This window comes from Manihot esculenta, chromosome 1 (assembly GCF_001659605.2).
Source record: "Manihot esculenta cultivar AM560-2 chromosome 1, M.esculenta_v8, whole genome shotgun sequence".
NCBI classification, from domain to species: domain Eukaryota; kingdom Viridiplantae; phylum Streptophyta; class Magnoliopsida; order Malpighiales; family Euphorbiaceae; genus Manihot; species Manihot esculenta.
Window position 1 is genome coordinate 38,701,673 of NC_035161.2, and position 25,329 is coordinate 38,727,001.

The 25,329-nt window shown below is 31.7% G+C and overlaps 4 protein-coding genes across 14 annotated transcripts; all 4 read right to left on the bottom strand.

Annotated features, from left to right (window-relative positions):
* Window positions 1-1,787: 1,787 nt before the first annotated feature.
* LOC110612554 (beta-glucosidase 11-like) lies at window positions 1,788-5,692 on the bottom strand. Its single transcript, XM_043961691.1, has 13 exons — window positions 5,314-5,692; window positions 5,098-5,161; window positions 4,966-5,003; window positions 4,806-4,881; window positions 4,650-4,721; window positions 4,481-4,568; window positions 4,101-4,359; window positions 3,896-4,011; window positions 3,561-3,781; window positions 3,272-3,315; window positions 2,681-2,768; window positions 2,444-2,534; window positions 1,788-2,242 (listed from the first exon to the last, which is right to left on the bottom strand). Exons 1-13 carry the CDS (start codon window positions 5,440-5,442, stop codon window positions 1,990-1,992), a joined length of 1,539 nt encoding a protein of 512 aa, XP_043817626.1. The 5' UTR covers window positions 5,443-5,692; the 3' UTR covers window positions 1,788-1,989.
* Window positions 5,693-7,818: 2,126 nt separating this feature from the next.
* Window positions 7,819-8,629, bottom strand: LOC110612582 (cyanidin 3-O-glucoside 5-O-glucosyltransferase (acyl-glucose)-like). Its single transcript, XM_021753363.2, has 3 exons — window positions 8,446-8,629; window positions 8,250-8,340; window positions 7,819-8,165 (listed from the first exon to the last, which is right to left on the bottom strand). The coding sequence occupies exons 1-3, from the start codon at window positions 8,476-8,478 to the stop codon at window positions 7,975-7,977; spliced, it is 315 nt and encodes a 104-aa protein (XP_021609055.1). The 5' UTR covers window positions 8,479-8,629; the 3' UTR covers window positions 7,819-7,974.
* A 1,935-nt stretch (window positions 8,630-10,564) lies between these two features.
* On the bottom strand, window positions 10,565-12,779 carry LOC110612559 (beta-glucosidase 11-like). The gene is given in 9 exon segments (XM_043961700.1): window positions 10,565-10,712; window positions 10,804-11,092; window positions 11,189-11,304; window positions 11,409-11,664; window positions 11,742-11,829; window positions 11,921-12,068; window positions 12,167-12,222; window positions 12,334-12,397; window positions 12,482-12,779. Coding segments are annotated over 8 exon segments (1,101 nt in total). The 5' UTR covers window positions 12,611-12,779; the 3' UTR covers window positions 10,565-10,712; window positions 10,804-10,848.
* Window positions 12,780-15,947: 3,168 nt separating this feature from the next.
* LOC110612563 (serine/arginine-rich-splicing factor SR34) lies at window positions 15,948-22,357 on the bottom strand. 11 transcript variants are annotated; one of them, XR_006352509.1, is made up of 15 exons: window positions 21,818-21,943; window positions 20,754-20,819; window positions 20,595-20,669; window positions 20,395-20,497; window positions 20,233-20,279; window positions 19,982-20,039; window positions 19,530-19,579; window positions 19,389-19,445; window positions 19,155-19,276; window positions 18,968-19,075; window positions 17,213-17,547; window positions 17,043-17,105; window positions 16,875-16,908; window positions 16,400-16,476; window positions 15,948-16,236 (listed from the first exon to the last, which is right to left on the bottom strand). XR_006352509.1 is itself a non-coding variant. In XM_021753344.2 (15 exons), the coding sequence occupies exons 3-15, from the start codon at window positions 21,902-21,904 to the stop codon at window positions 16,233-16,235; spliced, it is 888 nt and encodes a 295-aa protein (XP_021609036.1). In that variant the 5' UTR covers window positions 21,905-21,909; window positions 22,053-22,060; window positions 22,202-22,318; the 3' UTR covers window positions 15,948-16,232. The 11 variants fall into 11 exon arrangements, 5 of the variants coding, with proteins under 5 accessions (XP_021609036.1, XP_021609032.1, XP_021609040.1 ...); XM_021753344.2 differs by lacking the exons at window positions 17,043-17,105; window positions 17,213-17,547 and adding exons at window positions 22,053-22,060; window positions 22,202-22,318 and having other exon boundaries at window positions 21,818-21,909; XR_002487494.2 differs by having other exon boundaries at window positions 16,875-17,384; window positions 17,475-17,547.
* Window positions 22,358-25,329: the final 2,972 nt, after the last annotated feature.

Below are 25,329 nucleotides of genomic sequence, written 5' to 3' on the forward strand. Positions count from 1 at the left end.
TTACTTTCATGGTCATGCTTTTGTCCATTTTTCTTAGCATGTTACATTGTATTATGCTAATAAAACAAGTAAAATGAGATATTTTTTTTGGCTTCTATAATATTCCTGCCCTTTACCCCTCCCTCTCGGGCTTTTTGCTTTTTTAGGTTTAAAAATAAAAAATCAGAGTGAAAAAGGACCATATAATGCATGCGTGCGGCAACAGTCGCACTCAATTAGTTTTAATTATAAATTTAATTTTTATTTAATTAATTATTATATTTTATTAATTTAATTTATATAATTATATAATATAATTATAAAAATTATATTAATATTAATATTAATATTAATTAATTTAAATTATTTGTAATATAATATTATATTTATTAATTTATTTTATTAATTTATAATTTAATTAATTATATATTAAATTTATATAAATATAATTATAAAAATTTCATTAATATTAATTAATTTAAATTATTTATAATATAATATTATATTTATCATATTCACCACTTTATTTTATTAATTTATATAATTTAACTAATGCTAAAGATATATATAAATGTATTAATATAATTTATTTTACAAATATATTAATTAACGTTAAGGATATATACAATTTATTTTATTAATTATATTTATTAATGCAGAAATTATAAAAAATTAAATAAAAAACACATTTAAATATTTAAAACCAGTGGGATATAATAAAAATAAGTTAATATATATATAAATGATAAAATAAAAAATTTTATCAAAAGGTAATATTAAGGATGATCAATTTTTTTTTCCTCCTATATAGACGTTTTCTTTTATTTTTAAATATTGAGTTCTATATGACCGGTGTTTATTATTTATATGGTCACTCTTTAATATTAATATTTGTAAAGTTATAAAAATATTAAAAATTAATATTTATTGAGTATTTTGGGAGGAATATAAGAGAATAAAGAAAAATTATGAGAAAAAATATGAAATAAAATAAATTTTAATTTTTTATAATTTTTATAATTTATAAATATTTATATTAAATATTTATAAATTAATTGTAATAAAAATAATAAAAGTAGAATGATAAATATGAAAAATATAATATTTTATTGTAAATAAATTAAAATGATTAATGTTTATAATAATATTAATATAATTTTTATAATTATATTTATATAAATTTAATATATAATTAATTAAATTATATAAATTAATAAAATAAATTAATAAATATTATATTATATTATATTATAAATAATTTAAATTAATTAATATTTATATTAATATAGTTTTTATAATTATATTTTATAAATTTAATATATAATTGTATAAATTAAATTAATAAAATATAATAATTAATTAAATAAAAATTAAATTTATAATTAAAACTAATTGAGCATTGCAATGCATTTAATATTATTTTTTCAAAATTTATTCTTTCTTAAAGCGCGGTAGATTCTACCACACTTTTTAAGTGCGGAAAGTGGTTGTTTTTACCTTGATTTTTGAAAGATAATTTTTTTAAACAGGGATTGAGAAATATTTTTATTTTTAATCCGGAAAAAGCAAAAAGCCCCTCCCTCTCCCTCTCTCTCTCACACGCACACCAGGTTTCTCTTTTTCCCATTCTTGTTTCATAATCTTCTTCCCCCCATATCCTGAATCACAAAATCAATGATGTAACAAGTCTAAATAATTATCTTTCCTCCATATTTATGGTTTTCATTTGTATTCGTTTTGATTTGTATGTTAATCTTTTTTTTCATGACATGATTAGCTTTAGTCTTGGCTTAGTTTTGGCCGATTATGTTAAATTTTTCCAGGCATTCTGTCATATATATACTCTATATAAAAAACAACAGTTACACATACAAACACGTATAGAGATCTCTTAGCAATTAACTAGAGAAGTTGTGAAGCAACTTATTATTGTCCATACCATTACATTTAGATATTGTTGTACTCAACGCGTCAGACCTTCCAACTGAAAATTACACTAAAAGAAACTTTTTAACCTATTGAAACAAGTGTTCCTGAAGAAGAGTCGTCAAACGTTTTCTCAAGTTCAATAGTTCCGTCAGGGCTGACCCTGCCTCCTTTCAAGAAGTGGGAGTACCAATGTGCAGATTTCTTTGGTAGTCTTTTCAAGGTTGGATCCTTCAAATCCACGAAATACAGGCCATAGCTTGATCCGCTGCCATCCAACAACTCGAAAACATCTAGAAAGGACCATACGAAATACCCTCTTGTATTTGATCCATTCCTTTGCAAAGAAAGAAATTAGATGAGATATTGTAAATTGTCAAAAAATCGGATTAATTCAAAAAAAAAAAAAAGAAGACGGCGACCAATCAATCTTGATTATATATGAAGGCTATTTTAAATTGGTGTAAAATCAAGAGAGTAATGACCAAATTTGAATGGAACAGCTCTATTAATGAAGGTTGATGCCAAATTCAGAAACCTGATTGAGTCGAGCAAACTCCCAATGTATGCATGCAGATATTCCACCCTTGAAGTGTCTTCCAATGAAGAATTTCGCCGACTCACTTGCCCTGCGACACGGTGCAACACACCCTCATTTTCCTTTACAATTTAAATACAGCCACTAATTTCGGACAACAATTGCATCAAAAAATCTTTTAAATCGAGCAAATACATTGCATTGTGCATGCGTATGCAGGTAAAGAGGGGAAGATACCATTTTCGTGGATGTATACGGGAGGATTGCCATAAGCTTCCTTGAAATACTCCAATAATCCTTGCAGACCCCAAGGCCTCGCAGGGTACTGAAGCAAGCATGACAGGTCAGTAAAAGAGTAAATAAACGCAATGGCTATTTTTTTTTAAAAAAAATTCTGTCTAAAATTACGTGTGAATTTATTTAATAGTATTGAAACAAACACAAAAACACATATTTCCAATCACAATATGAACAAAAAAAAAGATATAAAAAAATTTTAAAATTTAAATAAAAAAATATAAGGGGCAAGAAAAAAATTCAATTATTTATATCTCTCTCCATGCATAAAAATTTTCATTTTTTATCTGATTCAAATCATAGTGTAAATATTTTTAGATTCGGTCACAATTTAACTCGTAAAAAAATATATCTAAAATTCAAGGTAGAATATATTGCTTCTTAATATACTCTTAATAATATTATTAAAAGATTGATTGTTGTAGGTTTTATGTATTAGATAATATATTTTGTTAATCCCCTTTAATATAAAGTTTTTTTCCTCCATTGTAGAAGAACACATAAATAAATAGAAGGGTAAAATAACCTCACCTCTACTGGGAATATTCCAAAAGGATCATCTTCATCCTGCGTGACTGACAGAACAATAAAACCTATGAGTTATTTCAGCTTATTGGAGAGTTGCAGTCTTGCAGCGCATATATAACAAATCTTAGTCTAGTCTAGTCTAGCAAGAATTGTACCATACAACCATAGTATATACAACGATTTCATTATAACTATTGATCATGTGAGCCCATATAAGTCCCACTATCATCAACCGTCAAAATCAACGTGGTATGTAATAATTTTTCGTAGTAATGGGTTGGCTACAACATACACCAGATAGTTAGTGCCATATCTGCTTGGACATCTCTGTTCTCCAGTTTCAGAGTTTTGGAGTTATCCTTGATGTAAACTGTAGTGTAATGTATCATTCCTATGAAGTCAAATGCACCCTTTACCAATTTTGAGTCTTGATTGGTAAGGACTGGAAGCCTTGAACCTGCATTTTTTTTCATTATTTCAGGATAGTCTCCAAACACCAACGGATTTAAAAACCTGCAAGACAAATAGTAAGGAAAAACTATAGTCAATTGGTTCAGAAAAAAGAAAAAAAAAATTGTTAAACCCTGCTCAAACTTCACTGCTACATATTTTTCCTTGTTATCTTACCAACCCAAAAAGAAGTCTCTGGCTCTTTGTGCAGCAGTTTCATCCTCTGTTGAGTTAGTTAAAGGGAGAAGCCAGAAGGCATAGAGGGTGATTCCTATGACTCCATTTTGCTTGCTCTGTACAAAAATGCATTATTTGAACATAGGAAGTATATATATATTTGCTTGTGAAAATAAATGCACAACATGATTAGATGAGACTGTACCTGATATCTGTTCTTGTACAATCTTACAGCTGACGCATGTGCCAAAAGCATATTATGAGCTGCCAAGTATGGCTCAGTGGAGGAATTGCCAATGGAGCAGTTCCCAAACCCAAATGGATAAGAACATCTTCCCGGCGGCACTACTCCCTGGTCATAACCTCCCACTGCAAAGATGTTTGGCTCATTTATAGTAGACCAAGATGAAACCCTATCACCGAATTCTCTGAAGCACACATCTGCATAAGCTGTGAAGTCTCTCCTGCATATCCACATACACATTGTGGTCATAATTTTCAACATCTTCTTGTCTTTGACTCAGAGCAAGTGCCTTCAAGCTCATAAAAAGCAAAGTAATAAGGAACAAGAGTCTAAGACCATACACAATGTTTCTGCTAAGCCATCCTCCATATTCATCTTCAAGTGATTGTGGATGATCATAATTGTATAACAAAACATGTGCTTGGATGCCTGCAGATCCATCATCAAGAAGAGGGTTAAAACAAAAATAATGAATTTTAAAGTACCCAGAAAACTTCTTCTGGATCTCACCATGGCTTATAAGTTCATCTATGAGGTTGTTATAATACTGTAAGCCCTTTGGATTGACAGGCCCTCTTCCATCTGTAAAAAGGTTTGAAGTATATGAATGATAATAAAAAAAAAGAAATAGATTCCTTTTGTTTATTGGTTCAAAAGAAATCATACTCGGAATAAGTCTAGACCATGAGATGGAAAATCTATAAGCCTCTAATCCAGTTTCAGCCATAAGATGGACATCTTCCTGCAAAAGATAAATAAACATACTCAATACTCAAATTACATATACATGCTTAGTGTTAATTGGCAATTTTATATCATACTTAACCTTGTATTTATGGTACTCATCAACTGCCACCTCTCCACCTGGAAATTGATAATACTGTTAATTATGGCAAAAATCACTCATAAACACTACAGCAACAACTAATTCTAACTCAAATAAGACACAGACGCTGACCTCCGTGAGAAAAGGTATCCCAAATGCTGGAACTCCTACCGTCCTCATGTGCTGCTCCTTCCACCTTTCAAGAATCACAAGTCTATATTTACCATAAACCCATGATTTCTTTTCTCTTTTTTTTTTTTTTTTTTTTTCTCAAAAGGATGATCATTTCCCATCTTATTGCTCAATTTCAAAAGTAGTACAGGCAAAATAACTTGATTTACTACAGACCTGATAAGCAGAGGTAGCAGCACCAAAAATAAAGTCAGGAGGGAAGTCTTTCCTGCTATACGTATCAACAGACAAGACTGCTAATGCTTGATTTAGCAGAAGAAAGAGCAAGCAATAAAGCCTCAGCATCCTTAGTTGCAAGCTAATAATAATGGGTTTAATTCCAAATAAACAGAAGTATTTGTATGATTATATACATAAGTATATGTTCAGTAAAGTCTTCGTTTTCTTTTGACTCTTTCTACTGATTTGATACAATCACTTTTCTTTCTACCATTACTAGCGTAAACAGTGACGCTAGCTTTCTAGAAATGCACTACTCTCCAATTGTAGCTCGTTCCATTTTTCCTCTTTCTTTTCCTTTCTTTTGTTTTTTTTTTTTTTTTGGTGAAAATAACGATCTGATATGAGCTTTTCATTAAGATTTTCTTTTTTTTTTAAAAAAAAAAGAAGAAATAAAAAAAAGTTACAGCTTTGAATTGAAAGAGCGTTTCAGTCGCTCCATACTCATAAATTAAGAGTAAATACTCGCCGTAAATATTTTATCCCCATCCAATAGGAAGAGGACATTTTCTGTTACTCTACAAAAAAATTGTTTCAGATTTTTTGGAGACCTCATGATTTTAATTAATGAGAATAAATAGTATGAAGACAAAGAGAGTCGTTCTTTGTCTTGTGGAGTTTTCCTTTTGTCGTAGAGCAAGTGAATGGTAGAGGAAGGTTGCTTTCACGATTACGTTGATCTAAGACCAGAGGCACATGCAGACAATTAGCCTTGCCAACCCGACCCCATAAATACTATATATAAAAAAAAATGTTAAATAAGCGACTAAGCAAAAACATAAAAGTTAAATCTGTCTGCTTAATTGACCTGCTGGATCGATGATGGATAATGTGTGAATTATAATTAAAAAATTTGATTAAAATAATTATAATTTTAAATTATGCTTCAATTTTATTACTAACCTGTCGTTTGCGCTTATGTATTTAGATTGTAAAAAGTAAATATGTTTTATTAATACATAAACCTTGGCCGTTGGTATCAGAATTTCTGGTGGGTCAAAGACAAAAACTGTATGTATGGTTCGAGTGAAATGAAATGTGTAACGACAGAAAGTATGAGTGGGCAATTGTTGGCCTTTTCTGCTCTTTTTGTCAATAGTGAATTGGTGATTTTCTTCCTTGCTCCAAAGTTTAAAGATCCTTTACGCAAGCTCTCATCTACTCAGAACTTTCTCTTCCCTATTTCCTTTATTTTACTTCTTCTTACGAGCGGAGAAGGAGGAGGTTATATTGAATGAAAGAAAATCTACTTATTCCATTACATTATTAACTCTTTTTTTGAAAAAAAAAATTAAAGATGATGAAATCAAAGGCCATTTAATTTTAGTTAAATAATATTAGAGTTGTCTTTAAATTATTAGTCTTAAGTTTGAGTCTCAATATAAATCAATTATATAAAGAATTTATAACTTAAAAATAAATTAAATAAATATATAACAATAGACTTGAGAAAAATCATAGAGTTATAATTGGAGAGAATCATATGATTTACAGGGATGCTTGAAACTGGGGACATTTAACTAATGTAAAGTTGTGGTTTTTTTTTTTTTAAAAAAAAGACTGACTTTGAATATTTTATGAAAATCTCTTTATAAAAATGTATTAATCTTTTATTTTTAAATTAAAATTAAATAATAAAAATAAATTATTCGATGTTTTTCATGAACATATTTTTAATTGTAAATATATATTCACGACCAAAACTTTTTCTAACACAAATTATTTTTTACAAACACAAGGCAAGAGAAAATTCTGATAGCTTCATATGCTTTTGTCTCTATGCTGGATGGTCGAAACCTTAGTCGCATAGGTGTTTGATTACAGTAAAGTTGACGAATCTATAGTGGTGGGAGCGGCGAAGATGATAATTTTTGTGGAGATAGCTCTAAATATCTCTCTCCACGCGTCAATTAGCACCGCCGTCGCAATTCTCGCTTTTGCCACCGTTGGTCTTCAGCTAATGGATCAGGACAGTTAACATTAAGTTATTGATGTTCTATTGTTCAGAAAGAGAAGAAGGAGGCCTACGACCACCGTCACCGTAATTCTTCCGTTGGGGAGTGACGTGTGAGTGATTTGTTTCAACGTAATTCTCCTGAGTTAAAGTGTGTGTTTTTCAAAAAATTTATAAAAATTTATCTGAATAATTATTTTATGTAAATATTTAAATATTAATTATTTTTTAAAATAGTGAAAATTACTCCACTAATAATAATATATTTAAAAATAAATAAAAAAATTAAATTGATTTTTTATCACAGCTAAAGCAAGGTGGCTTTTTTTATCAAGGTGGCTTTTTTATTGGTCGTAAATATACACATGTTAAAGTTTATTTACTGATTTTATTAATATCAATATAATTTTCAACTATATATATATATAATTTTTTGAAGATATATACATCATATTAATATTAAAAAAAATTATAATTTCACATTCCAATGACAAATATTAAATAAACATTAATAAATCTAAATGGTGCAGGGAATAATCCTTAGCAAGTACATATTTAGCGTCTGTTATAAAATTGAAATGAAATTAGTATAGGATTAATAAAATTTTAAATTTAAATCGTAATCAAAATTAAACAAAAATTATCTAGGAAGATTGACTAGTGGCAGATAAGAAAGGTGAGAAATGTTGTCCAGCAGAGCCAACGGGTGATCCTTTCAAAAAGTGAGAGTACCAATGTGCAGAGAGCTTCTCATGTCTTTTCAATTGTGGGTCGTCGATGTCTACGTGGTAGAGTCCAAAGCATGGCTCACATCCACCCATCAGCTCAAGCATATCTATGAATGACCACGTAAAATATCCTCTCGTAATCTCTTTGAACGTTCATCAAATATATAGAATAAAAAGAAAAATCAGCATACCTGATAGCGTCAAGAACACTCCCAATATAACCATGCAGATATCTGACCCTTGAACTATCTTCCAAGGATGAAGTTCGTCGAGTCCGTTGCCCTGCCATTGAGACCAAATGGGTGGAGTACGCTTATATACAATATCTAAAAAAAAATTACAAGTATGCATTGTATTGTTGAATTAATTATTGAGAGGGAGAGAGACCATTTTCGTGAATGTAGATAGGAGGATTGCCATAAGCTTGCTTGAAGTATTCCAGCGCGGCTTGCATTCCCCATGTGTAATACCCGGTTAGACACCGGCATCGGAATTCCTGCTTTCCGACGGAATCTCGGATGTCGGAACCCTCTAAAAGGGTAAAATCATGTTTTTATAAAATGTTTTTACATGTTTTATGCTTTGAATAAAGAAAGAAATTAAGATTTGAAAGAAAAGACCAAGGTTGAAAAAGCCAGGTTCGGCCACCGAACATTGGTGACTTGCGGAAGCTCTTTTGGCCTCCGAAGGTGGTCTGGCCAGCCACCTATAAAAGATCCCTTATCCGAAAATGGACGAGTTTTCTCTCTCTATTTTCGGGTAAAGGTGAGATTTCACCCTCCTTTGATTGATTTTGAGTTTTTCCTTTAATCTCTTCAAATTTTAACAAGTCTTAACTTGGTTTTGAAGATTTTTGAGCTAAGATTAAGATTTTGAAGCTTGGAGACCCGGAGCTCGATTTCTCCCCATCTCCGAGTTTGGATCACCTCTCCTCTCGATTTTCAAGAGGTAAGAGTAGATCCTACCATTTTTTCATGTTTTTAGTAAGTTTTGAGGGGTATGAAGGGTGTTGGATGCATGTTTAGAGTAGTTGTAAAATGTTAGGGTTTATGTGAGTTAAATGATGAAATGTACGTTTAATGTATGTTAAATGTTGATGTTTGTTAAGGTATAGGCTAGTTTTAAGCCCCTAAATGCTTGAGGATGTGTTTATGCATGATTTTGAGTGGATTGGTTTGAGTTTAGAGGTTTTGGGTGGCTGGATGAGTGTTTGTGGCTTGGGTTCTGCCATTTTGGAGGACCCAGATTCGGCAGCCGAAGCCATGTTCGGCCGCCGAACCTGCCTGTAGAGGCAATTTGGCCGCCTAAACTCGCCCCCTAAAGTTTGGACTTTCGGCTCTGGATGGGAGTTTCGGCCGTCGAACCTGCCCCTGAAAGTGGGTGACTTTCGGCTCTGGAAGGACTTTCAGCTGCCGAACCCTGCCCCCGAAAGTGCCTGACTTTTGGTTCTGGAGGGACTTTCGGCCGCCGAACCTGCCGCCAAAAGTGCCCTGTCCAGCCTTCCTTTGCATGTTTTCTAAGAGTGTTTTATGATGTTTTAGGGGGTTTTTGGGGAGATGTTTAGAGTCATGTTAACGTTTGTTTGGTCCCTCATTTGAGTCCACTTGTGTAAGTTCGGACCCGAGGAACCAAGGACTCCAGCAGTGAGATAGCTGCTTCAAAGTCTTTTCAGAGTCAACCTGAGGTGAGTAGAATGGATCTTTATTTTTCAAAGTAATTAAATTTTGAGCATATTCATGCATCACGAATGCCATGAGATATATTAGGTTGCTTGTATTAGAATTCACGAATATGTTGCATTGCATAATATGATGTTGTTGTGGATGAATATTGGATGACCCATTAGTCCTTGATATGGCATGATGATGACGATACGGTATGGAAGTCCAGATGCCCATTCTACGCCCTGGCACGATATAAGAGAAAGACCAGAGACCATTCTACGTCCTGGCAGATTGGAATGTTATGATATGTTATGTTAAAGGGAAAGACCAGAGACCCATTCTACGTCCTAGTGCTGTTGGATTATGTAGAGGGCTATTGGTGACAAGTCTATCCTTGATGTGAATTGTTTGTGATGTGATGCATTCCATAAAAGCATATGTTTTAATATATTGTTTTACTATTCTGCTCACTGGGCTCTAGTAGCTCACCCCTTTCCCTTAACTCCCAGACTTGCAGGTTCAGAATAGATCGGGAGGTCAGCAAGAATAAAGGCATAGTGTATGTAATAGTTAGTTGTGGATATGAAAGATAATGTGATGTGAAGTATTGTATAATAATGTTATGAGGTTTAGTATTGTGCTTGGCCCTAATGTAATGTTAATCCCCTTTTGTACATGATCGTTATGAAATGTTTTAATGTTAAGAAATGTTAAACCAAGCTTGATGTTTGATATGTTGCCCCACTAGAGCATTTAATGAGGGCTCTAGTATGGGGTTTTATATTTATAGTTATGGTGCATGCACAGGTCAAGTTTGGTAGACAGAAAGTTTAAAATTTTTATGTAAATGTATGATCATGTATGGGATTTATCAGGTATGACAGGTTGTATGTTAGGCTTGCTACGGGTTCCGGCGACCTTAAGTCGATCTGGATCCTAGCGCCGGTAGCGGTCCGATTTCGGGTTGTTACACCATGGATGCATGGGATACTGGATTTGAGACACAGAGAATTAGTTATATATGCTACTACAGAATATGGAAAAAATAAAGCTTAATTAATTATGATTAAATAAATCTGACCTCAAATGCTAAGTCATCTATATCAGCTGCCCAACTAATTTGATATTAAAAAGCATTGGTTTTACTACCAATCATCTCCACAGCCATATCTGCTTGATAATCTCTGTGCTCTGAGTTGAGGCTGGCAGAGTTGTCTTTAACCATTACTGATATGTAATGGTTTATTCCCAAGAAGTCAAATGAACCCTTAACCTGCTTGGATTCTTCATTAGTGAAGACTGGTAGTCTTGAGCCTGCATTTCTCTTTACTGACTCAGGATAGTCTCCAAACACCACAGGATTCGCTATCCTGGAACAAAATTGTAACACAGTTTATAGCCAGAAGCCTGATTAAGCTTTGTTGAATTGATCATTTCAGGCAAACAGGAGTTTTCTAATAACTTACAAGCCCACAAAAAATTCATTAGCTCTTTGAGTCGCAAGCACATCCTGTGTTGAATTCGTCAGAGGAAAAGCCCCAAAAACAAAAAGATGAATCCCAATAAGTCCCAGTTGCTTGCCCTGCGTCATCATCACCATAATTATCAGGACAACATTTTAATCTTCATCTTATTATTAATTTTTTCCCAATAATGATAATCAAATGGATGAAAAGAAGGCAAAACCTGATACTTTTTCCTGTACAATTTGATAGCTGAAGCATGTGCCAACAAGAGATGATGAGCAACCATGTAAGGTTCAGATGAAGAGTTGCCTTGGGAGCAGTTGACCACAAATGGAGGAGAGCATCGAAATGGTGGCAACATTCCCACATCATAACTGTAAAGTGGAAAGACGTTGGGCTCATTCAAAGTTGTCCAATGCGAAACTCTGTCACCAAACTCTCTGAAACACACGTCTGCATAAGCTGTGAAGTCCTTCCTGCATCCACATACATGTATGTTCATGATCATTACCCACTGAGACAACAAATAAACAAAAAGTCTCCAGTGCTATACACAATCTTTCTGCTAAGCCATCCTCCATACTCGTCTTCAATTGCTTGTGGATGATCATAATGGTATAATGTAACATGTGGTTCAATGCCTACGTACAGAAAAATAAACAATTGAATCCAATCAAATCGATAGAACATGAAAGAGATTAATTAGTTTATTCTGAAAGCTTTAGTAGTGACCATGACTGATAAGTTCATTGATGAGGTTGTTGTAATAAAGCACGGCCTTTGAATTGACAGGTACTCTTCCATCTGAGACAAATTAAAATGTTTACATTGATAATCTATAAGCATCTAACCCAGTTTCCACCATGAGTTTCACATCCTTCTGCAGTAGACACATCATCATAACAACAGAGAATATTTGCTTCTTGTGACTGAAGTAACATCTCGTCAGGATTAATTATTAAGTTCATTTTATTTCACCTTGTATTTGTGATACTCTTCAACTGATACATCTCCTGTCGCGCCGCCCATTTCCCCTGGAAAGAGCAAATTAGGCACTGAATTACAGAGAACTAACCCCGGAAACTGAACAAGTGCCACAAGTAAAAAAAACCTTAAACAAGAAAAAGATGTAAGAAGAAACTGACCCTTGTGAGAAAATGTATCCAAAATGCTAGGACTTCTCCCATCTTCACTTGCTGCCCCTTCCACCTTTCAAAATTTACAGACTATGTCGTCTTGCTTTCAGCTTTCACGTATGAAAAGCAGTATCCAAAAAGCTTGACATAAGCCTACCTGATAAGCAGAGGTGCCAGAACCAAAAACAAATCCAGCAGGAAAATCCTCTCTGCTGTAATTGTCAGCACAAGAAATTGTCACTGCTAAATTAAGCAAAACAATTAGCAGGGAATAAGCCCTTAACATTGTATATCACAAGATTAATTACTATGTTCTAGCTTCACAGAAACACAGCAGCTCCGTGCTGATTCCTTCTAGTTTAAGTTTTCCAATTTGTGCAGTGTATTTAATAGCCTCCGATGTTCAAATTATGATTGTCCTTCCATGAAGGCACAGACAAAAGCAGGAGATAGTAACTATTCCTGTTAACTGTGAATGATTTGTTGAGCGACAAGGACGTTATTATCAAAACCAGTTATTTGCCCGCACAACACGATATTAAAATTTTTTATATTATTATTGTATGGTATGATTTTATAAAATAATATTTATTTTTATATAAATTTACTTCGATTATAGGAAGAAATAAAACATTTCTTTTAAAATTTTAAATTTAAAATAATAATCAAACACAAATACATGCACCATCATAAACTATATTTTTAAAAAAATAAAGTCTATTAAATTTCAACTGCGGCTATGATCCGTTTTATTATAATATCTTTCGAGTATATTTTTGAATATTAAAATCTAATATATCAATCATCTTATACGAATATTATTTTATAATAATATAAAAATAACTATCATTCAACTTTAATTTAGTGAAGAGTGTTGAGTTACGGGTTGAGTTACATGTCAAGAATAAGGCAACTCATGCGTTATTAAGAAAATAATAATAAAGAAAAATTTAAAAATATAAATTATTTAAAAAATAGAGGACACATATATAAAGAAATACATAAATAGAGATTGTGTTAATAGATTTCATATAGAAGGGCTAACGAAGGTTATATTTTTATGGAAAATAAATAAATTAAAATTATTACCATTATTAATCTAATGAATTATAATAATTTAAATTTAATAACTTACTTGTTTAATATTTTCAACAATTTATTTTGATTATTAAAATCATAATTTTACTTTTTATTATATTTTAATTATTTATATTTATTAACTTTTTATAATTATTTAAATTAATAAAATTTTAATTTAATAATATTTTATACTATTAATTCTTTAATTATTTTATATTTTTTATCACAATTAATATTTTTTATAATAATTTTAATTGATTATATATATTTATTTTATATTATTATTCACCTCATATAAAATATTTATAATTAAATTATATTAGTTATGATTTTATAAAATTGTCAAATAAATAAATAATAGTGTGAGATAATAAAAATTTTTATATGGCCTTTTGTTATAAAATTATTGCTATATAATAAAAGTAATTTTTTAATTGTCCAGTACTTACTCAATTTTCATAAATATATTTTTAATATTTTATTTATTATTAAAATAAAATATATTTTGTACTATTAAAAATACAATAAAAATTTTATTATTATAATAAATAAAATATATTTTTTACTATTAGAAATACAAATAAAAATTTTATTATAAAATTAATAATATAATATATTAAAAAGTAATAGAATTATATAATAGTGACAATAAATATATATTTATTATTTTAAAAAATAGTAGAAAATTAAAATGTCATATATTAATAGTAATTAAAAAAATAAATTATATTTATTATATTAGAATATGGTAGAAAATTAAAAAGTTATATATTACTAATGATTAAAAAATAATAAATTTAATTTATTACATATAAATTAATTATTATTTTATATAAAAATAAAATTATAAATATATAAAAATTATAAATATATTTGCTTCTTATATCATAAATATTTAAAATTAATCGTGTCACTTATCAATTTTTCATCAATTTATTTTAAAGTCTAGTTATATATATATATATATATATATATATATATAATAAAATTAAAAAGAGGTAGTAGAAGACATTTTATAATTAGAGAGACAAATATATATTTTATAGTTAAGTAGACATTTCATAACTCAATTTAAAAAGTTATTATCGTTGAAGATGAGCTAATACGAAGTGTCCGAATCCATAGTCATTCGAGAATCAATAAAAAAATTTATCGGAATCTCTCTTTACAAAAAAAAAGTGAAACACGTATATTCAAGAGAGCATCAAATGTCAATAATCGGGGTAAATGCAAGCATGATCAGAAATCGAGTTTCAATCGCGGCTAGTTGAGAACCAAAGAGAATTTTTTGCCGCTTCGCTCCTCTCTCGGTCTTTGGAAGAACAGAAAGCTCCTTATCTAGTTTTCGGTCGAAACACAAAGATGGCAAAGGGCAGAGAACATGCACGCTTTAACGGCATCGTTTAGAATGAAGGATAGGAGCAAGCAAGAGATTTCACGGTAAAGATGCTCATGTGAATGAAATGAAAAAAATAACTGAAGCAGTGAAGTGAAAAAAGAAAAGTGAAGAGTAAATTTGTAAATCAATATGTCCAAATTGATTTTGAATCACTGTAGCTTGTACTGTTCTGAAGCTGCTCAGCTTTAGACTAGGCAAAAGTATAGACGTGTCAATTGTTGAGGAACAAAGAGAAAGAAGATAAATCAGCCTGTTTGATCTTCTTGTCATTGTCAATAACTAATAAGCATTGGTCTTTTCTGATTTGGCGTAGATAATTTGCCATTGGATTTGATATTTAACATTGTTTTTCCTTTAAACTTCTCCTTGTAGATTTCCCATGTCTTATCTGGGCTCAGTGACACTAACATTGTTGAAGATTTTTGTGGAAAACAAAAATAATAATAAAGATCCGTGTTTGACTGACTCAAAGAGATCCAAGCCCTAAACAAGTAAATTATTTCCAAAATCCATCTCATCCACGGACCACAGTCAATGAAGAAATTTTAAGCTTGTCTTTCCTTGATTTATTAATGACAATGATATTATTTAACCGTTATTATTAGACCGTCTTCATTTCATAGTTTCGGATTTTAAGTTGCTTAGCTTTAATCTTTTGAGCCTATGATCACGAATAGAGCCGTTGTACCATTGTTATTATTATTATTATCCCGACACACATTTAATTTTTGCCGTCTTCATATTGCAGCGGACAAACTATGGCCACCGAACACAACCACTTGCCCCCTTTTAACTCTATGCCCGACACAGAATCACTTTTCAAGTGTCTGTCAAACCCTCTCCATTCTATTAGTAAAAAAGTAGAATAACTAACTATTAATTTAAAAACATATAATAAATATTTTCGACTAATAGAATGGAAAGTGTTGATCAGTCATTTGAGACTTCAGCATTTCTCAAACATCCAGAGTGCACGTTTCTTGCCATATGGCTGAAGCGAATACTGGTGAGGATACAGTGTACGAACTTTCAAAAGAAACAGGGCTCTACTGTGTAAAACTAAAGCTTCCACCGCGCCACCGTTTCTCACTTTTTACCAAGGTATCCAGCCATCAGCCTGGACAAGATTAAAGCACAACCAAACTTGCCAGACATAAAAGGATCTACCAACATACCATGTAAACCCAATGAATGTAAACAGGCCTCTTCAGAGTAACAGAGAATCAATACAGACGCTCAAGTCCACCAAATAAGCTTATCAATTTGAACAATCCATATCAAAGCTACGATTGTGCAAGTCACAAGAATCCCAAAGTCTCGCAAAAGGAGGGGATAAAAATGTTTTCCAGAACTTTATAACCCATATCATGCAAGGTTAAGCACCATATGCTCATTCAAGCTTCCTGACTTGTGGATTTTTTGTCACATCTCACCTGGTAGACAAATTTAAAATAAGTCAAAACTAGTAAATTAAAAAATTTAAAAAAAAAAAAAAAAAACAATGTCATCCCACCTATAAATTCTAGTCTCTAAGACTAACAATGGAAACAAAAGCATAAGCATATATAGAGAAATCATTATGCATAAGGGTGATACCGGGATAAGCTCTTGCTCCTGCTTGGGCTTCTGCTGACACTCTTTGTTTTTGGACTCTTACTTGTGTTTTTCTGACGCTGCAGAATGTAATGTCAACAAATGTCACATATAACATGCAGAGGAGGCATAAGTTATCTCCAGTGTATAAAATCATAGAAACCATCAACTAGCAAAGGAGAACGAGTCTATCCACAGCAGCATATGCTTGAAAGTACTAGAATAAGTATTGTAGTTATACATTATCAAGAAAAATAAAGAAAATTTTCCCCCTATTCTTAGTTGCATTCAAAGGCTTAAACTACAATAGATCATCAAAAGGAATTGACTCCCAAATTCAGTTTCCAATTTCCAAGCCTTCTTTTTCTGTCCTTTAAACTAAATCCATAGTCAAGCCAGTTCTGCTGTAACAAGAATTTGCCTGGTTTCAACATTGCATTTAAAAACTTTACATAAACCTACAAGAGAAATGACTTACAGAAGGAAGTGGAGATCTTGATCTTGAACGCGATCTGCAAAAGTTCCAAGAAACAACCCAAATTTAAATTCCACAGGTTCCTTTTAAGAACTGTCATCCAAAAGCCTTGATGCCACTCCCATGTCAGAGTTACCAAATTCAGAAGGCATAAAAGGAAGGGCCACAAACCTTTAGCAATTCAAGAAGGGGAGGAGCCTAATTCATAAAATTTCCACCCTACAAAATACCTAACTAAATGGACAAGGAAGAAGAAGGAAAAAAACAAACACTTAACTAATGAATTATAATAGGTTCCAAGACATCATTGGACAGAAAAGAAGCATGCTTCCCTACTGTACCACAAAATCCAGAGAGAGTCCAGCTAGCAGGTCCTATTAGCTTGGCAAATTGAAGTAGAAAATGATAATGACAGTTTCTACCGCTCATTGCTGGTGACTTCCAGATCCCCTAGCAGTTAGTTACTGCAGTCCAGCTTTCCTAATGCAATCCATAATCTCCTTTGTCCCCAATCTAGCACCCATGGACATTTAACATGCTAAATACATTAGATAAGAAACACCATGAAGGTTTCCAGAGCTGCCCATCTGAAAAACAGCATACCTCCACAAACCCAAAAAAGATGCAGGAACTGAACCATATCCCATCAAGATCCTATTTTCCAATCCCCAGTTCACTGCACGTGTCAACCAAGGTAATTTTCATACAACACAAAGAAAGAACGATCTTTTGACAGTCCGATTACCCCATCCATTGAATGAATGAATAAAAAAAAAAAAGAAGACAATAACAAAATAGTCTCAGGAAAAAAAAAATTGAAGCCAGAAATAATAGCAAGTAATAATTATTAAAAACAAAAACATCCAAGTTTACCAAACTTCAACAACTTAAATACATAGTACAACTCTGTAATAAGGTCAAGGACTTGATGGCATTTCTAGCAACCATTATCCCAGTTATATTGGGGTTGAATAAAACTACAAATCAATAATCAATTGACAACAGAACGAGGATCATCAAACCAAGACTACAGAAAAACAGAAAGTGCATGTTTTGCAACCAAACCAATTAGTAAACTAACTTAAAGCAATTTATAGCATGACTTCACAGATCAGTAGTTTGCTTGGTCCTAACAAAAAAGGGTACTATTCAGCATTTGTAGGTAGTGTGCTTCAATCTTTCCTAGCATGCATAAAAGATGTATTTTTATATACTATATATAAAAGTGGGAAGGGTGCTGGGAGGGAATAACGGGATTGCTTAAAATACTCATAGTTGAAAATGATAATCACAAATTGACTTCAGATTTGATTGGCTATAAAAATTATTGTTTTTTCTTTAAATTTAAATTTAATTGGTTAGATTGATACTCTATAACTTTTTAAGGTAGTAATGATGAAAATAATCTGGGTTTTGAGCATAGTTTTTAAATCGAGAATTGAAACCCATATTGGATATCTGGAGTTCTTTTTTTTTTTTTTGTATATTTAATTTGTTTGTCCTAAAATTTTTTAGTTCATCATCTTTAATTTCATTGTTTATATAGTTTAGGATTTCCTTAGTCATTTACTTGATGATTGAAAATTAATATATTATGATACAAGTACTACAAGATATACCAATAACATGCATTGCACCTTTTTTTTTTTCAAAAAAAACTAATTGAAGATAAGTGCAGGTACAAGATAATTTATTTAATTCATAATTGACTCTCTTTAGGTCTCTCAGCCCCCAAGTTATGTTTTCCATCTAAGCCTTCACCAATAGCCAGTAAAACACATTAGTAATTATCTTATTAGCTTCGTTTCAAACCAATTAAAAGGGTATCGGATATCAATTACAAGAAAATTTTTAACTGCCATTTCCAGGAATAGATCAAGAGTAATTCATTAACCAACAAAATTCCAAAAAGTGCAGGGTCAGAATTCAATACCAATTGAAAATTCTTTTTGTTCACAGATGTCCAACCATTCTAGAGAAATAAGCAATATATATAAACACAAAACAAATGGGCAAGCACAACATTCACGTCAACAATACAAATAGAATAATGCCTAATAAAAAAATCCAGAAATTAAGCAAACAACAAAGAATACCTTGACAAAGAACGGCGTTTTGACCCAGAGTGAGACCGAGAAGCAGATCTAGATCTTGATCTTGACCTAACAGGCGAGCGGCGAGACGATTTGGTTTTAGGAGATTTGCTGCAAAAAAAAAAATGATACAGTTAATAAACAATCACTACTACAACTGTTACTAAAGAAAGTCCAGAACAACACAAACGTAGGGCTCCTGCTCCGGCTAGAACTTCTGCCACGGCTGCGGCTGTCACCACGGCCTCTTGAATGAGATCGGCTACGACTGGGACTTTTAGAGAGGTCCCGCTTGGAATCGTATTCCTTCACCTACAAGCCAAAAAGATTGTCAAACAATGCAACAAATATATACACACATAATCACATGTACAAGTGCATGTGTTTTGTGTGAGAAAGGGGGGGGGAGATATTCTGATCATACTCGGACATATGCTCGGGAAAACGCATTCCGAAACTCAGAGTCATCAAGTTTCTTGATCTGAAGAGAAGATATACAAAATTATCAGGCCATGAAAGGGCAGTTAATTAGATAATTAAAAAAGGAAAATGGGAAAAAACTTACTGCTGACTTCATGTCGTCGTAGTTTGTGTAATCCACAATCCCTGTGGTACCTAAAGCCGACAATAATATGACAATATGCAAAATGTTAGTCCAGATACTAAACCACTTTAATTCATCTATTAAATGAAATCAACATCATTGCATCAATAAGTTATAAAGCACAAGGCCAATGGGACAGCACAATGATAAGTGCCATTATTCCAAAGGTATTAATTCTCAACTTCTCATGTCTATGATATTAGAAAATGCAAATAAAAAATAAGGTACACAAAATATGAGTTAAAATAAGCGTAACAGTGGTAACATTAGGCAATAGGCATAGGCTACTAGGCTCATTCTCTAAGAACGTCCTAGCAATTAAGAATAAGAATATCACATGTGCACATACACCCCAAAAAGAATCCTGGCAACAGATAAAAAGTCCAAAAGACATAAAAGACTGAGCATCTCACCACTACCATCACGAAACACTTGAGAGAAACAGACATCACCTGCACGTCGCATGTGATCCTGAAGAGCAAAAGGATAAAGTATTTATCAACTTCAAATACAACTTTAAGAATGAGGGTAAGATGCATGCACCAGCAAGTACATGAACCTGAACATAGAATGATAGAATACAATTACAAGGAAGAGATCCCAATAAAAAAGGGGGGCAATGGAAACTTTTTAATAGGGAAGTAAAAGGAGGATCTCAAGCCACCTTAAGGTCTTGCCATGAAGCAGATGAGGGCAACCCAGTGATCAAAACTGCATCATAGATAATTGCAGTTAAAGGACATATGATAAATGCACTAATTTATGCCTCCTTGTTAATAAAATGCTGAATGGTACAAAATGCATCACATTTAGTGCATATACCTACCACGATACTCAGAGCGCCTGGACACTCCTCTTCCACGCCCACCACTGTAACTACTGTGGCGATCTGAAGATGAATGTCCACGCCCACCATGTGCAAGCTCTACCTATTTTATAAGAATGAAACATAAGACCCAAAAGAAGAGCCACAGCTAAAGCCAATGAACAAATCTGAACTATAACACCATAAAAAAATTAAATAACCCGCAAACGATGCCCATCAAAATCATAGCCATCACGACCGCGAATTGCATCTTCTGCATCTCGAGCGTCTTCAAACTGCAAAAGCAATTAGTATTAGTAGAAGTCAAAGAAGTTATAATAAAAGGAAGGAGGAGGGGAAATGAGTATTTCCTAGCTCACCTCAACAAATGCATAACCAGGGGGCCTTGGTGGGATCTTGAGATCGATGTGTGCTACAGGTCCATACTGCAATGGAAAGAGAGATTCAGAGATTCCAGAGAGATGGCTATTTTAAATTAAGTGGAGTGGGACAAAAGTGATCCACAAGTCATATAAAAAAGTCTTTGACACTTTTTTGTAGACGTCGAATCCAGTGAGAAAACCAACAGGTCGCCACTGGCAAGCACTCTTTACATAGACAAACTTTTTAATGTCTCAGAAATAAACTCATAATAAATATGGAAATGCTCCATCTTTCTCACACTTAAAACACAGAAGACGATGATAACCACAAAAATGACAACAATTCAATACAAGCACCTTCTATATGCATAAGCCAGAATGAATCTTTTAACCCTGCTAGCCCACTTGTATGATCAAGTTCTCTATAACTTTACAGTTACAAGTGTATGTATTTAAGTCTGCTTCCTAATGGAAACTTCAACTGCTGTTCCAGTGTTTCCATATTTAATAATCCGAATTCTCATGTCATGTGCAGACATTGAGATCTTCTAGAATAGTAAACATACTGACTCGAACTTATAGAAAAGAAACTTGTTAAGCTTGATTCATTGATAACTTATCCAAGCAAAATGCAAGGCCATGACACCAAAAAAAATGTTGTCGTTCCCTAGGAACAACATCCTCTAATGGAATAGAAGCGATTATAAATATCAAAATGCAGGTTTTTGAAGGGAATGGCATGAGTCAAGCGACGTGACGTTATGTTATTTGAACAACCTTTTTAGCATCCTGCAAATAGCTCAGATAATTCACTTCATCAGATATTTCTAACGGCACTCAGACCATAGTAGCACTATAAAATTTACCAACGGAAGGACCACCAAAAAAAACAAAGAAGAAGAAAAACTACAAAAACTCTCTCTTACCCATATGCATGAACTCAAAAGAGAATGTACAAGGCTATAAAGCAAACCATAATAAGAAAAAACAAAAGGCATAATTTGAAAATAGATGCCATGTCACATACAATTGAATCCAAACAACAACAGAAGCTGTATTACCTTGTAGAATAAATCCTCCACTTCTCTCTCACGAATATCGCCAGGCAGATTCCCAACATAGAGTGTCCTGCTAGCGCGGCTACTCATTTTCACTGAAACCATCGATATATTTCCCGAAAAAATAGCCTCAATAATAAAAAAAAATAGAATAAAGCGTTCAATATCTTCTAAAATTTTATGGAAGAAAAACAACTAAACAATAAAAATTTACATCATATATTTCTTTATTAATCACCTCTGTGTCTTGAATAAGTTTAGCCGATTCGATGTGAAAGCCGATATATTATGATATGAAAACAAAGTAAACATTAAAAAGAAAAATCAACGCTTCACTTTTCCTGCAATTTTCCGCCAACCAAACAGGGGATACAGATGAGAGAGTACCTTTGGATGAAATAGACACTCGGCACTGGGCAGAAAAATAAAACTTCGAAAGTTAGGGTTTTGAGATTGGGCGAAAATATAATACTCGGTTCATTGTTAGGATCTGTTTAGCGTCATTGAAACTGCGGTTAAAAAAAAATGAATATATTAAATAAAGAGTATTAAAATGATATTTTAAAATTAAATTAATAGATTTAAATTGTAAAAAAATAAAATAATTTGTTTTAAATATTTTTTTATTGAGTCTAAATTTCTTTAACTGAGAAATAATGTTGGTTATTAAAACTCAATACCAAGTAAATCTATACTATATATAATTGTGAGGGAAGGAGAATAATGAAATTTCCATATTTGCTCTTATGTACGCAATACATTTATAATTTTATTTTATTTTATTTTATTTTATTTTATTTTATTTTAAATAAAAGGTTGTTTAATTATATTAACATTCTACATAAATTTAAATTGTTTGAAGGATTACTTTAACATTTAATTTTTTTTTACATAATTAAAATTTACTATTAATATTAAAATTTATTCTTATAACTTTAATAATTTTATACAATATTTAAAAAATTAAATTTGACTCATTTAAACTTAATTAAATAAAAAAATAAAAATATTTTTAATAACACTATTATTTTTAATAAAAAAACTGAAAAGTGTCTTAAAATAATGTTGAAGAGGATAGCTAGTGAATTATTTATGGAAAAGACAAAGTAATAAAAGATAATTTTTATTATTTAAATTAATAAAAAAATATTATTATAATTTAATAATTCAATTAGATGAGTAAAAAAATAATGTTAATTTTGAAATTGTGTTAAAATTTTTGGATTAAAGAATGAAATATATTATATATATATATATATATATTAGGGAAATAATAAATTGATAAATAGAGTAATTCACTATTATGACAATGAAAAATTAAGTTTAATAGGCTATTAAAATTAAAAGAAATGGTTTAAATTAAAGATAATAATATTTTTTTTTAATTAATAAGATAAGTAAAACATAATTATACTTTCGACGCAAATTTTCCTCTCTGGTCACTTTGTGACTCTATACTCTCGTATTTTCATCTCTTAAACCTAATTTATTATTTCCTTTCTCATGAAAGACGATCTAATCAATTAACTATCAATGAAGAAGAATATATTATTGTTCCTATTAAGAGCTCCAGAAATATTATGATCGTCACTTATGATTTCTGTATGGTGTGAATATTTCTTACATACAATCCAATCAATTTTCAAAATATACAGACCTCTTTGACAGATTTATAGCGGCAATTCTCGGACATTTATTACATTGAAGGATTTGGTTCCTAATTACAAGCCGGACATTTTATTTTTTATGGAAACAAAAACTCTTAGTTCTCGTATGAAATTTTTTCGTAATTTTTTACATTTTGATGGTTTCTTCTCAATCAATAGTCAATAGACAAGGATCGGAATGAGGCTTTTCGTTAATTTAGAAGAGTCATGAGTATGTTTCTATGGTTGGCTTTTCTTCAAATTTTATTGATACGGTTATTTCGGAAGGTAATGTTCAATAGAGGTATACTAGTTATTATACGTTTCCGGAATCGCAACGACGACGTTAGTCTTGGAACCTTATTCGAACCTTATCTCGTAGAAACTCTCTTCTGTGGCTTTGTTCGGAAGACTTTAATGATTTATGCTCAGGAGATGAAAAAGAAAGAGAAGTATATTTGCTAAATTATTTTATGCAGGGGTTTAATTTTGAATGATTGTAAATTTTTGTTAGACTCTATAACTGATATTTCTGTTAGATAGGTTCGTTGTAATATTACTCTAACTGCTCATACTTTGGTTAGAGAATCTATCAGGCATAATCGTCTCTCTATTTGGGATGATATCCCTCTTTATTTGATAAAATTTTATTAATACAATCGATTATTTTGCTTAAAAAAAAAGTAAAACATAATTATAATAATAAATATTTAAATTTAATTAGTTGCTAAAAATTGATATACCATTGCAATATTAACTATATATAAAAGAATTAATCACACTTATGATAACGAATATAAATAACTTACCTGCACGATATAAAAAATTAGTACACCATAAAAGAAAATTTTTTAACTTCTCTCTATATATATATATACTTTTTCAGGTAAATAGTTCTCTAATGTACCGGTGTTTATTTAATTCTAATTAAGTTTAAAATTTATAATTCATTAAACTGATAAATATTTATTTTTTTTTTAAAGCAAAACTATTGGTTGTATTAATAAAATTATATCAAACAAAGAGGGATATCATCCAAAACAGAGAGACAATCATGTGTAATAGATTTTCTAGCCAAAGTATGAGCAGCTAGAGTAGCATGACAACGAACTCATCTAACAAAAATATCAGTTTTAGAGTCTAACAAAGATTTACAATCATTCAAAATCAAACCCAGTTCAGAAATGACTAAATGTGTAGACTGAAGAGCTCGAACTACCTGCAAACAGTCTATAAGAATGCAGCCATTAAAGGGTAAAAATTCCGTCGCAAATAGCAAACAGTGACGGAGAGTTAAAGTTTCAACAATTACCGGCGTACCATTACCTTTCGAGAAACCAGAAACACCACGTTGAAATATACCCTCAGAGTTTTCCACAATAAAACCGTAGCTAATAAAATCTTGAACTTGAAACAAAACCCCATCAACTTGACAAAGCCAACTGAAATTGTCCAAGCTTGAAGATGACGCATGAATTTGGAGAGGAATGGCTTCAGGATCACGAGCAGGGTTGGAGGAATAAAACAAGTTTCTGCCCTGATATAAAGTAGCAATGGCATTTCCATGCAAAGCACGAGCACGTTGAGCAGCTTCCCAATCAAAGATATGATGCATGACGTATTCCACAAGGTGAACTGTTGAATTTTGCACATGGTTCCATAATAATTAGTTCTTTGCTGACCATAATCTCCATGCACAAACTATTACAAAGGTTTTTCGAACCTTGTCTTGGGACTTTAAAATCTGCAGTAAAAATTAAAAAAATTATCATTAGGCTGCAAATCTCCCACTCCCCCTAACCTCCAAACTTCTTTTGACACAAGACAATGCAACAAAATATGATTGACACTTTCATCTTCATGGCACCA

Excerpts from the sequence above, each read along its gene's own strand:
- LOC110612554 (XM_043961691.1), bottom strand. The coding sequence starts at position 5,442 with ATGCTGAGGCTTTATTGCTTGCTCTTTCTTCTGCTAAATCAAGCATTA. Across the intron at positions 4,360-4,480 it reads TGGCTTAGCAGAAACATTGT|GAGAGACTTCACAGCTTATG; the intron begins GTATGGTCTTAG and ends GTGGATATGCAG. Across the intron at positions 3,316-3,560 it reads TATGGCACTAACTATCTGGT|TCACGCAGGATGAAGATGAT; the intron begins GTATGTTGTAGC and ends TTGTTCTGTCAG.
- LOC110612582 (XM_021753363.2), bottom strand. The coding sequence starts at position 8,478 with ATGGCAATCCTCCTATCTACATTCACGAAAATG. Across the intron at positions 8,341-8,445 it reads TATCTACATTCACGAAAATG|GGCAACGGACTCGACGAACT; the intron begins GTCTCTCTCCCT and ends TCTCAATGGCAG. Across the intron at positions 8,166-8,249 it reads AGTGTTCTTGACGCTATCAG|ATATGCTTGAGCTGATGGGT; the intron begins GTATGCTGATTT and ends GGTCATTCATAG.
- LOC110612563 (XM_021753339.2), bottom strand. The coding sequence starts at position 21,919 with ATGGTTTCAGTGAAAATGAGTAGCCGCGCTAGCAGGACACTCTATGTT. Across the intron at positions 20,670-20,753 it reads CTGGTTATGCATTTGTTGAG|TTTGAAGACGCTCGAGATGC; the intron begins GTGAGCTAGGAA and ends TTGCTTTTGCAG. Across the intron at positions 19,076-19,154 it reads AGCCGGAGCAGGAGCCCTAC|CAAATCTCCTAAAACCAAAT; the intron begins GTTTGTGTTGTT and ends TTTTTTTTGCAG.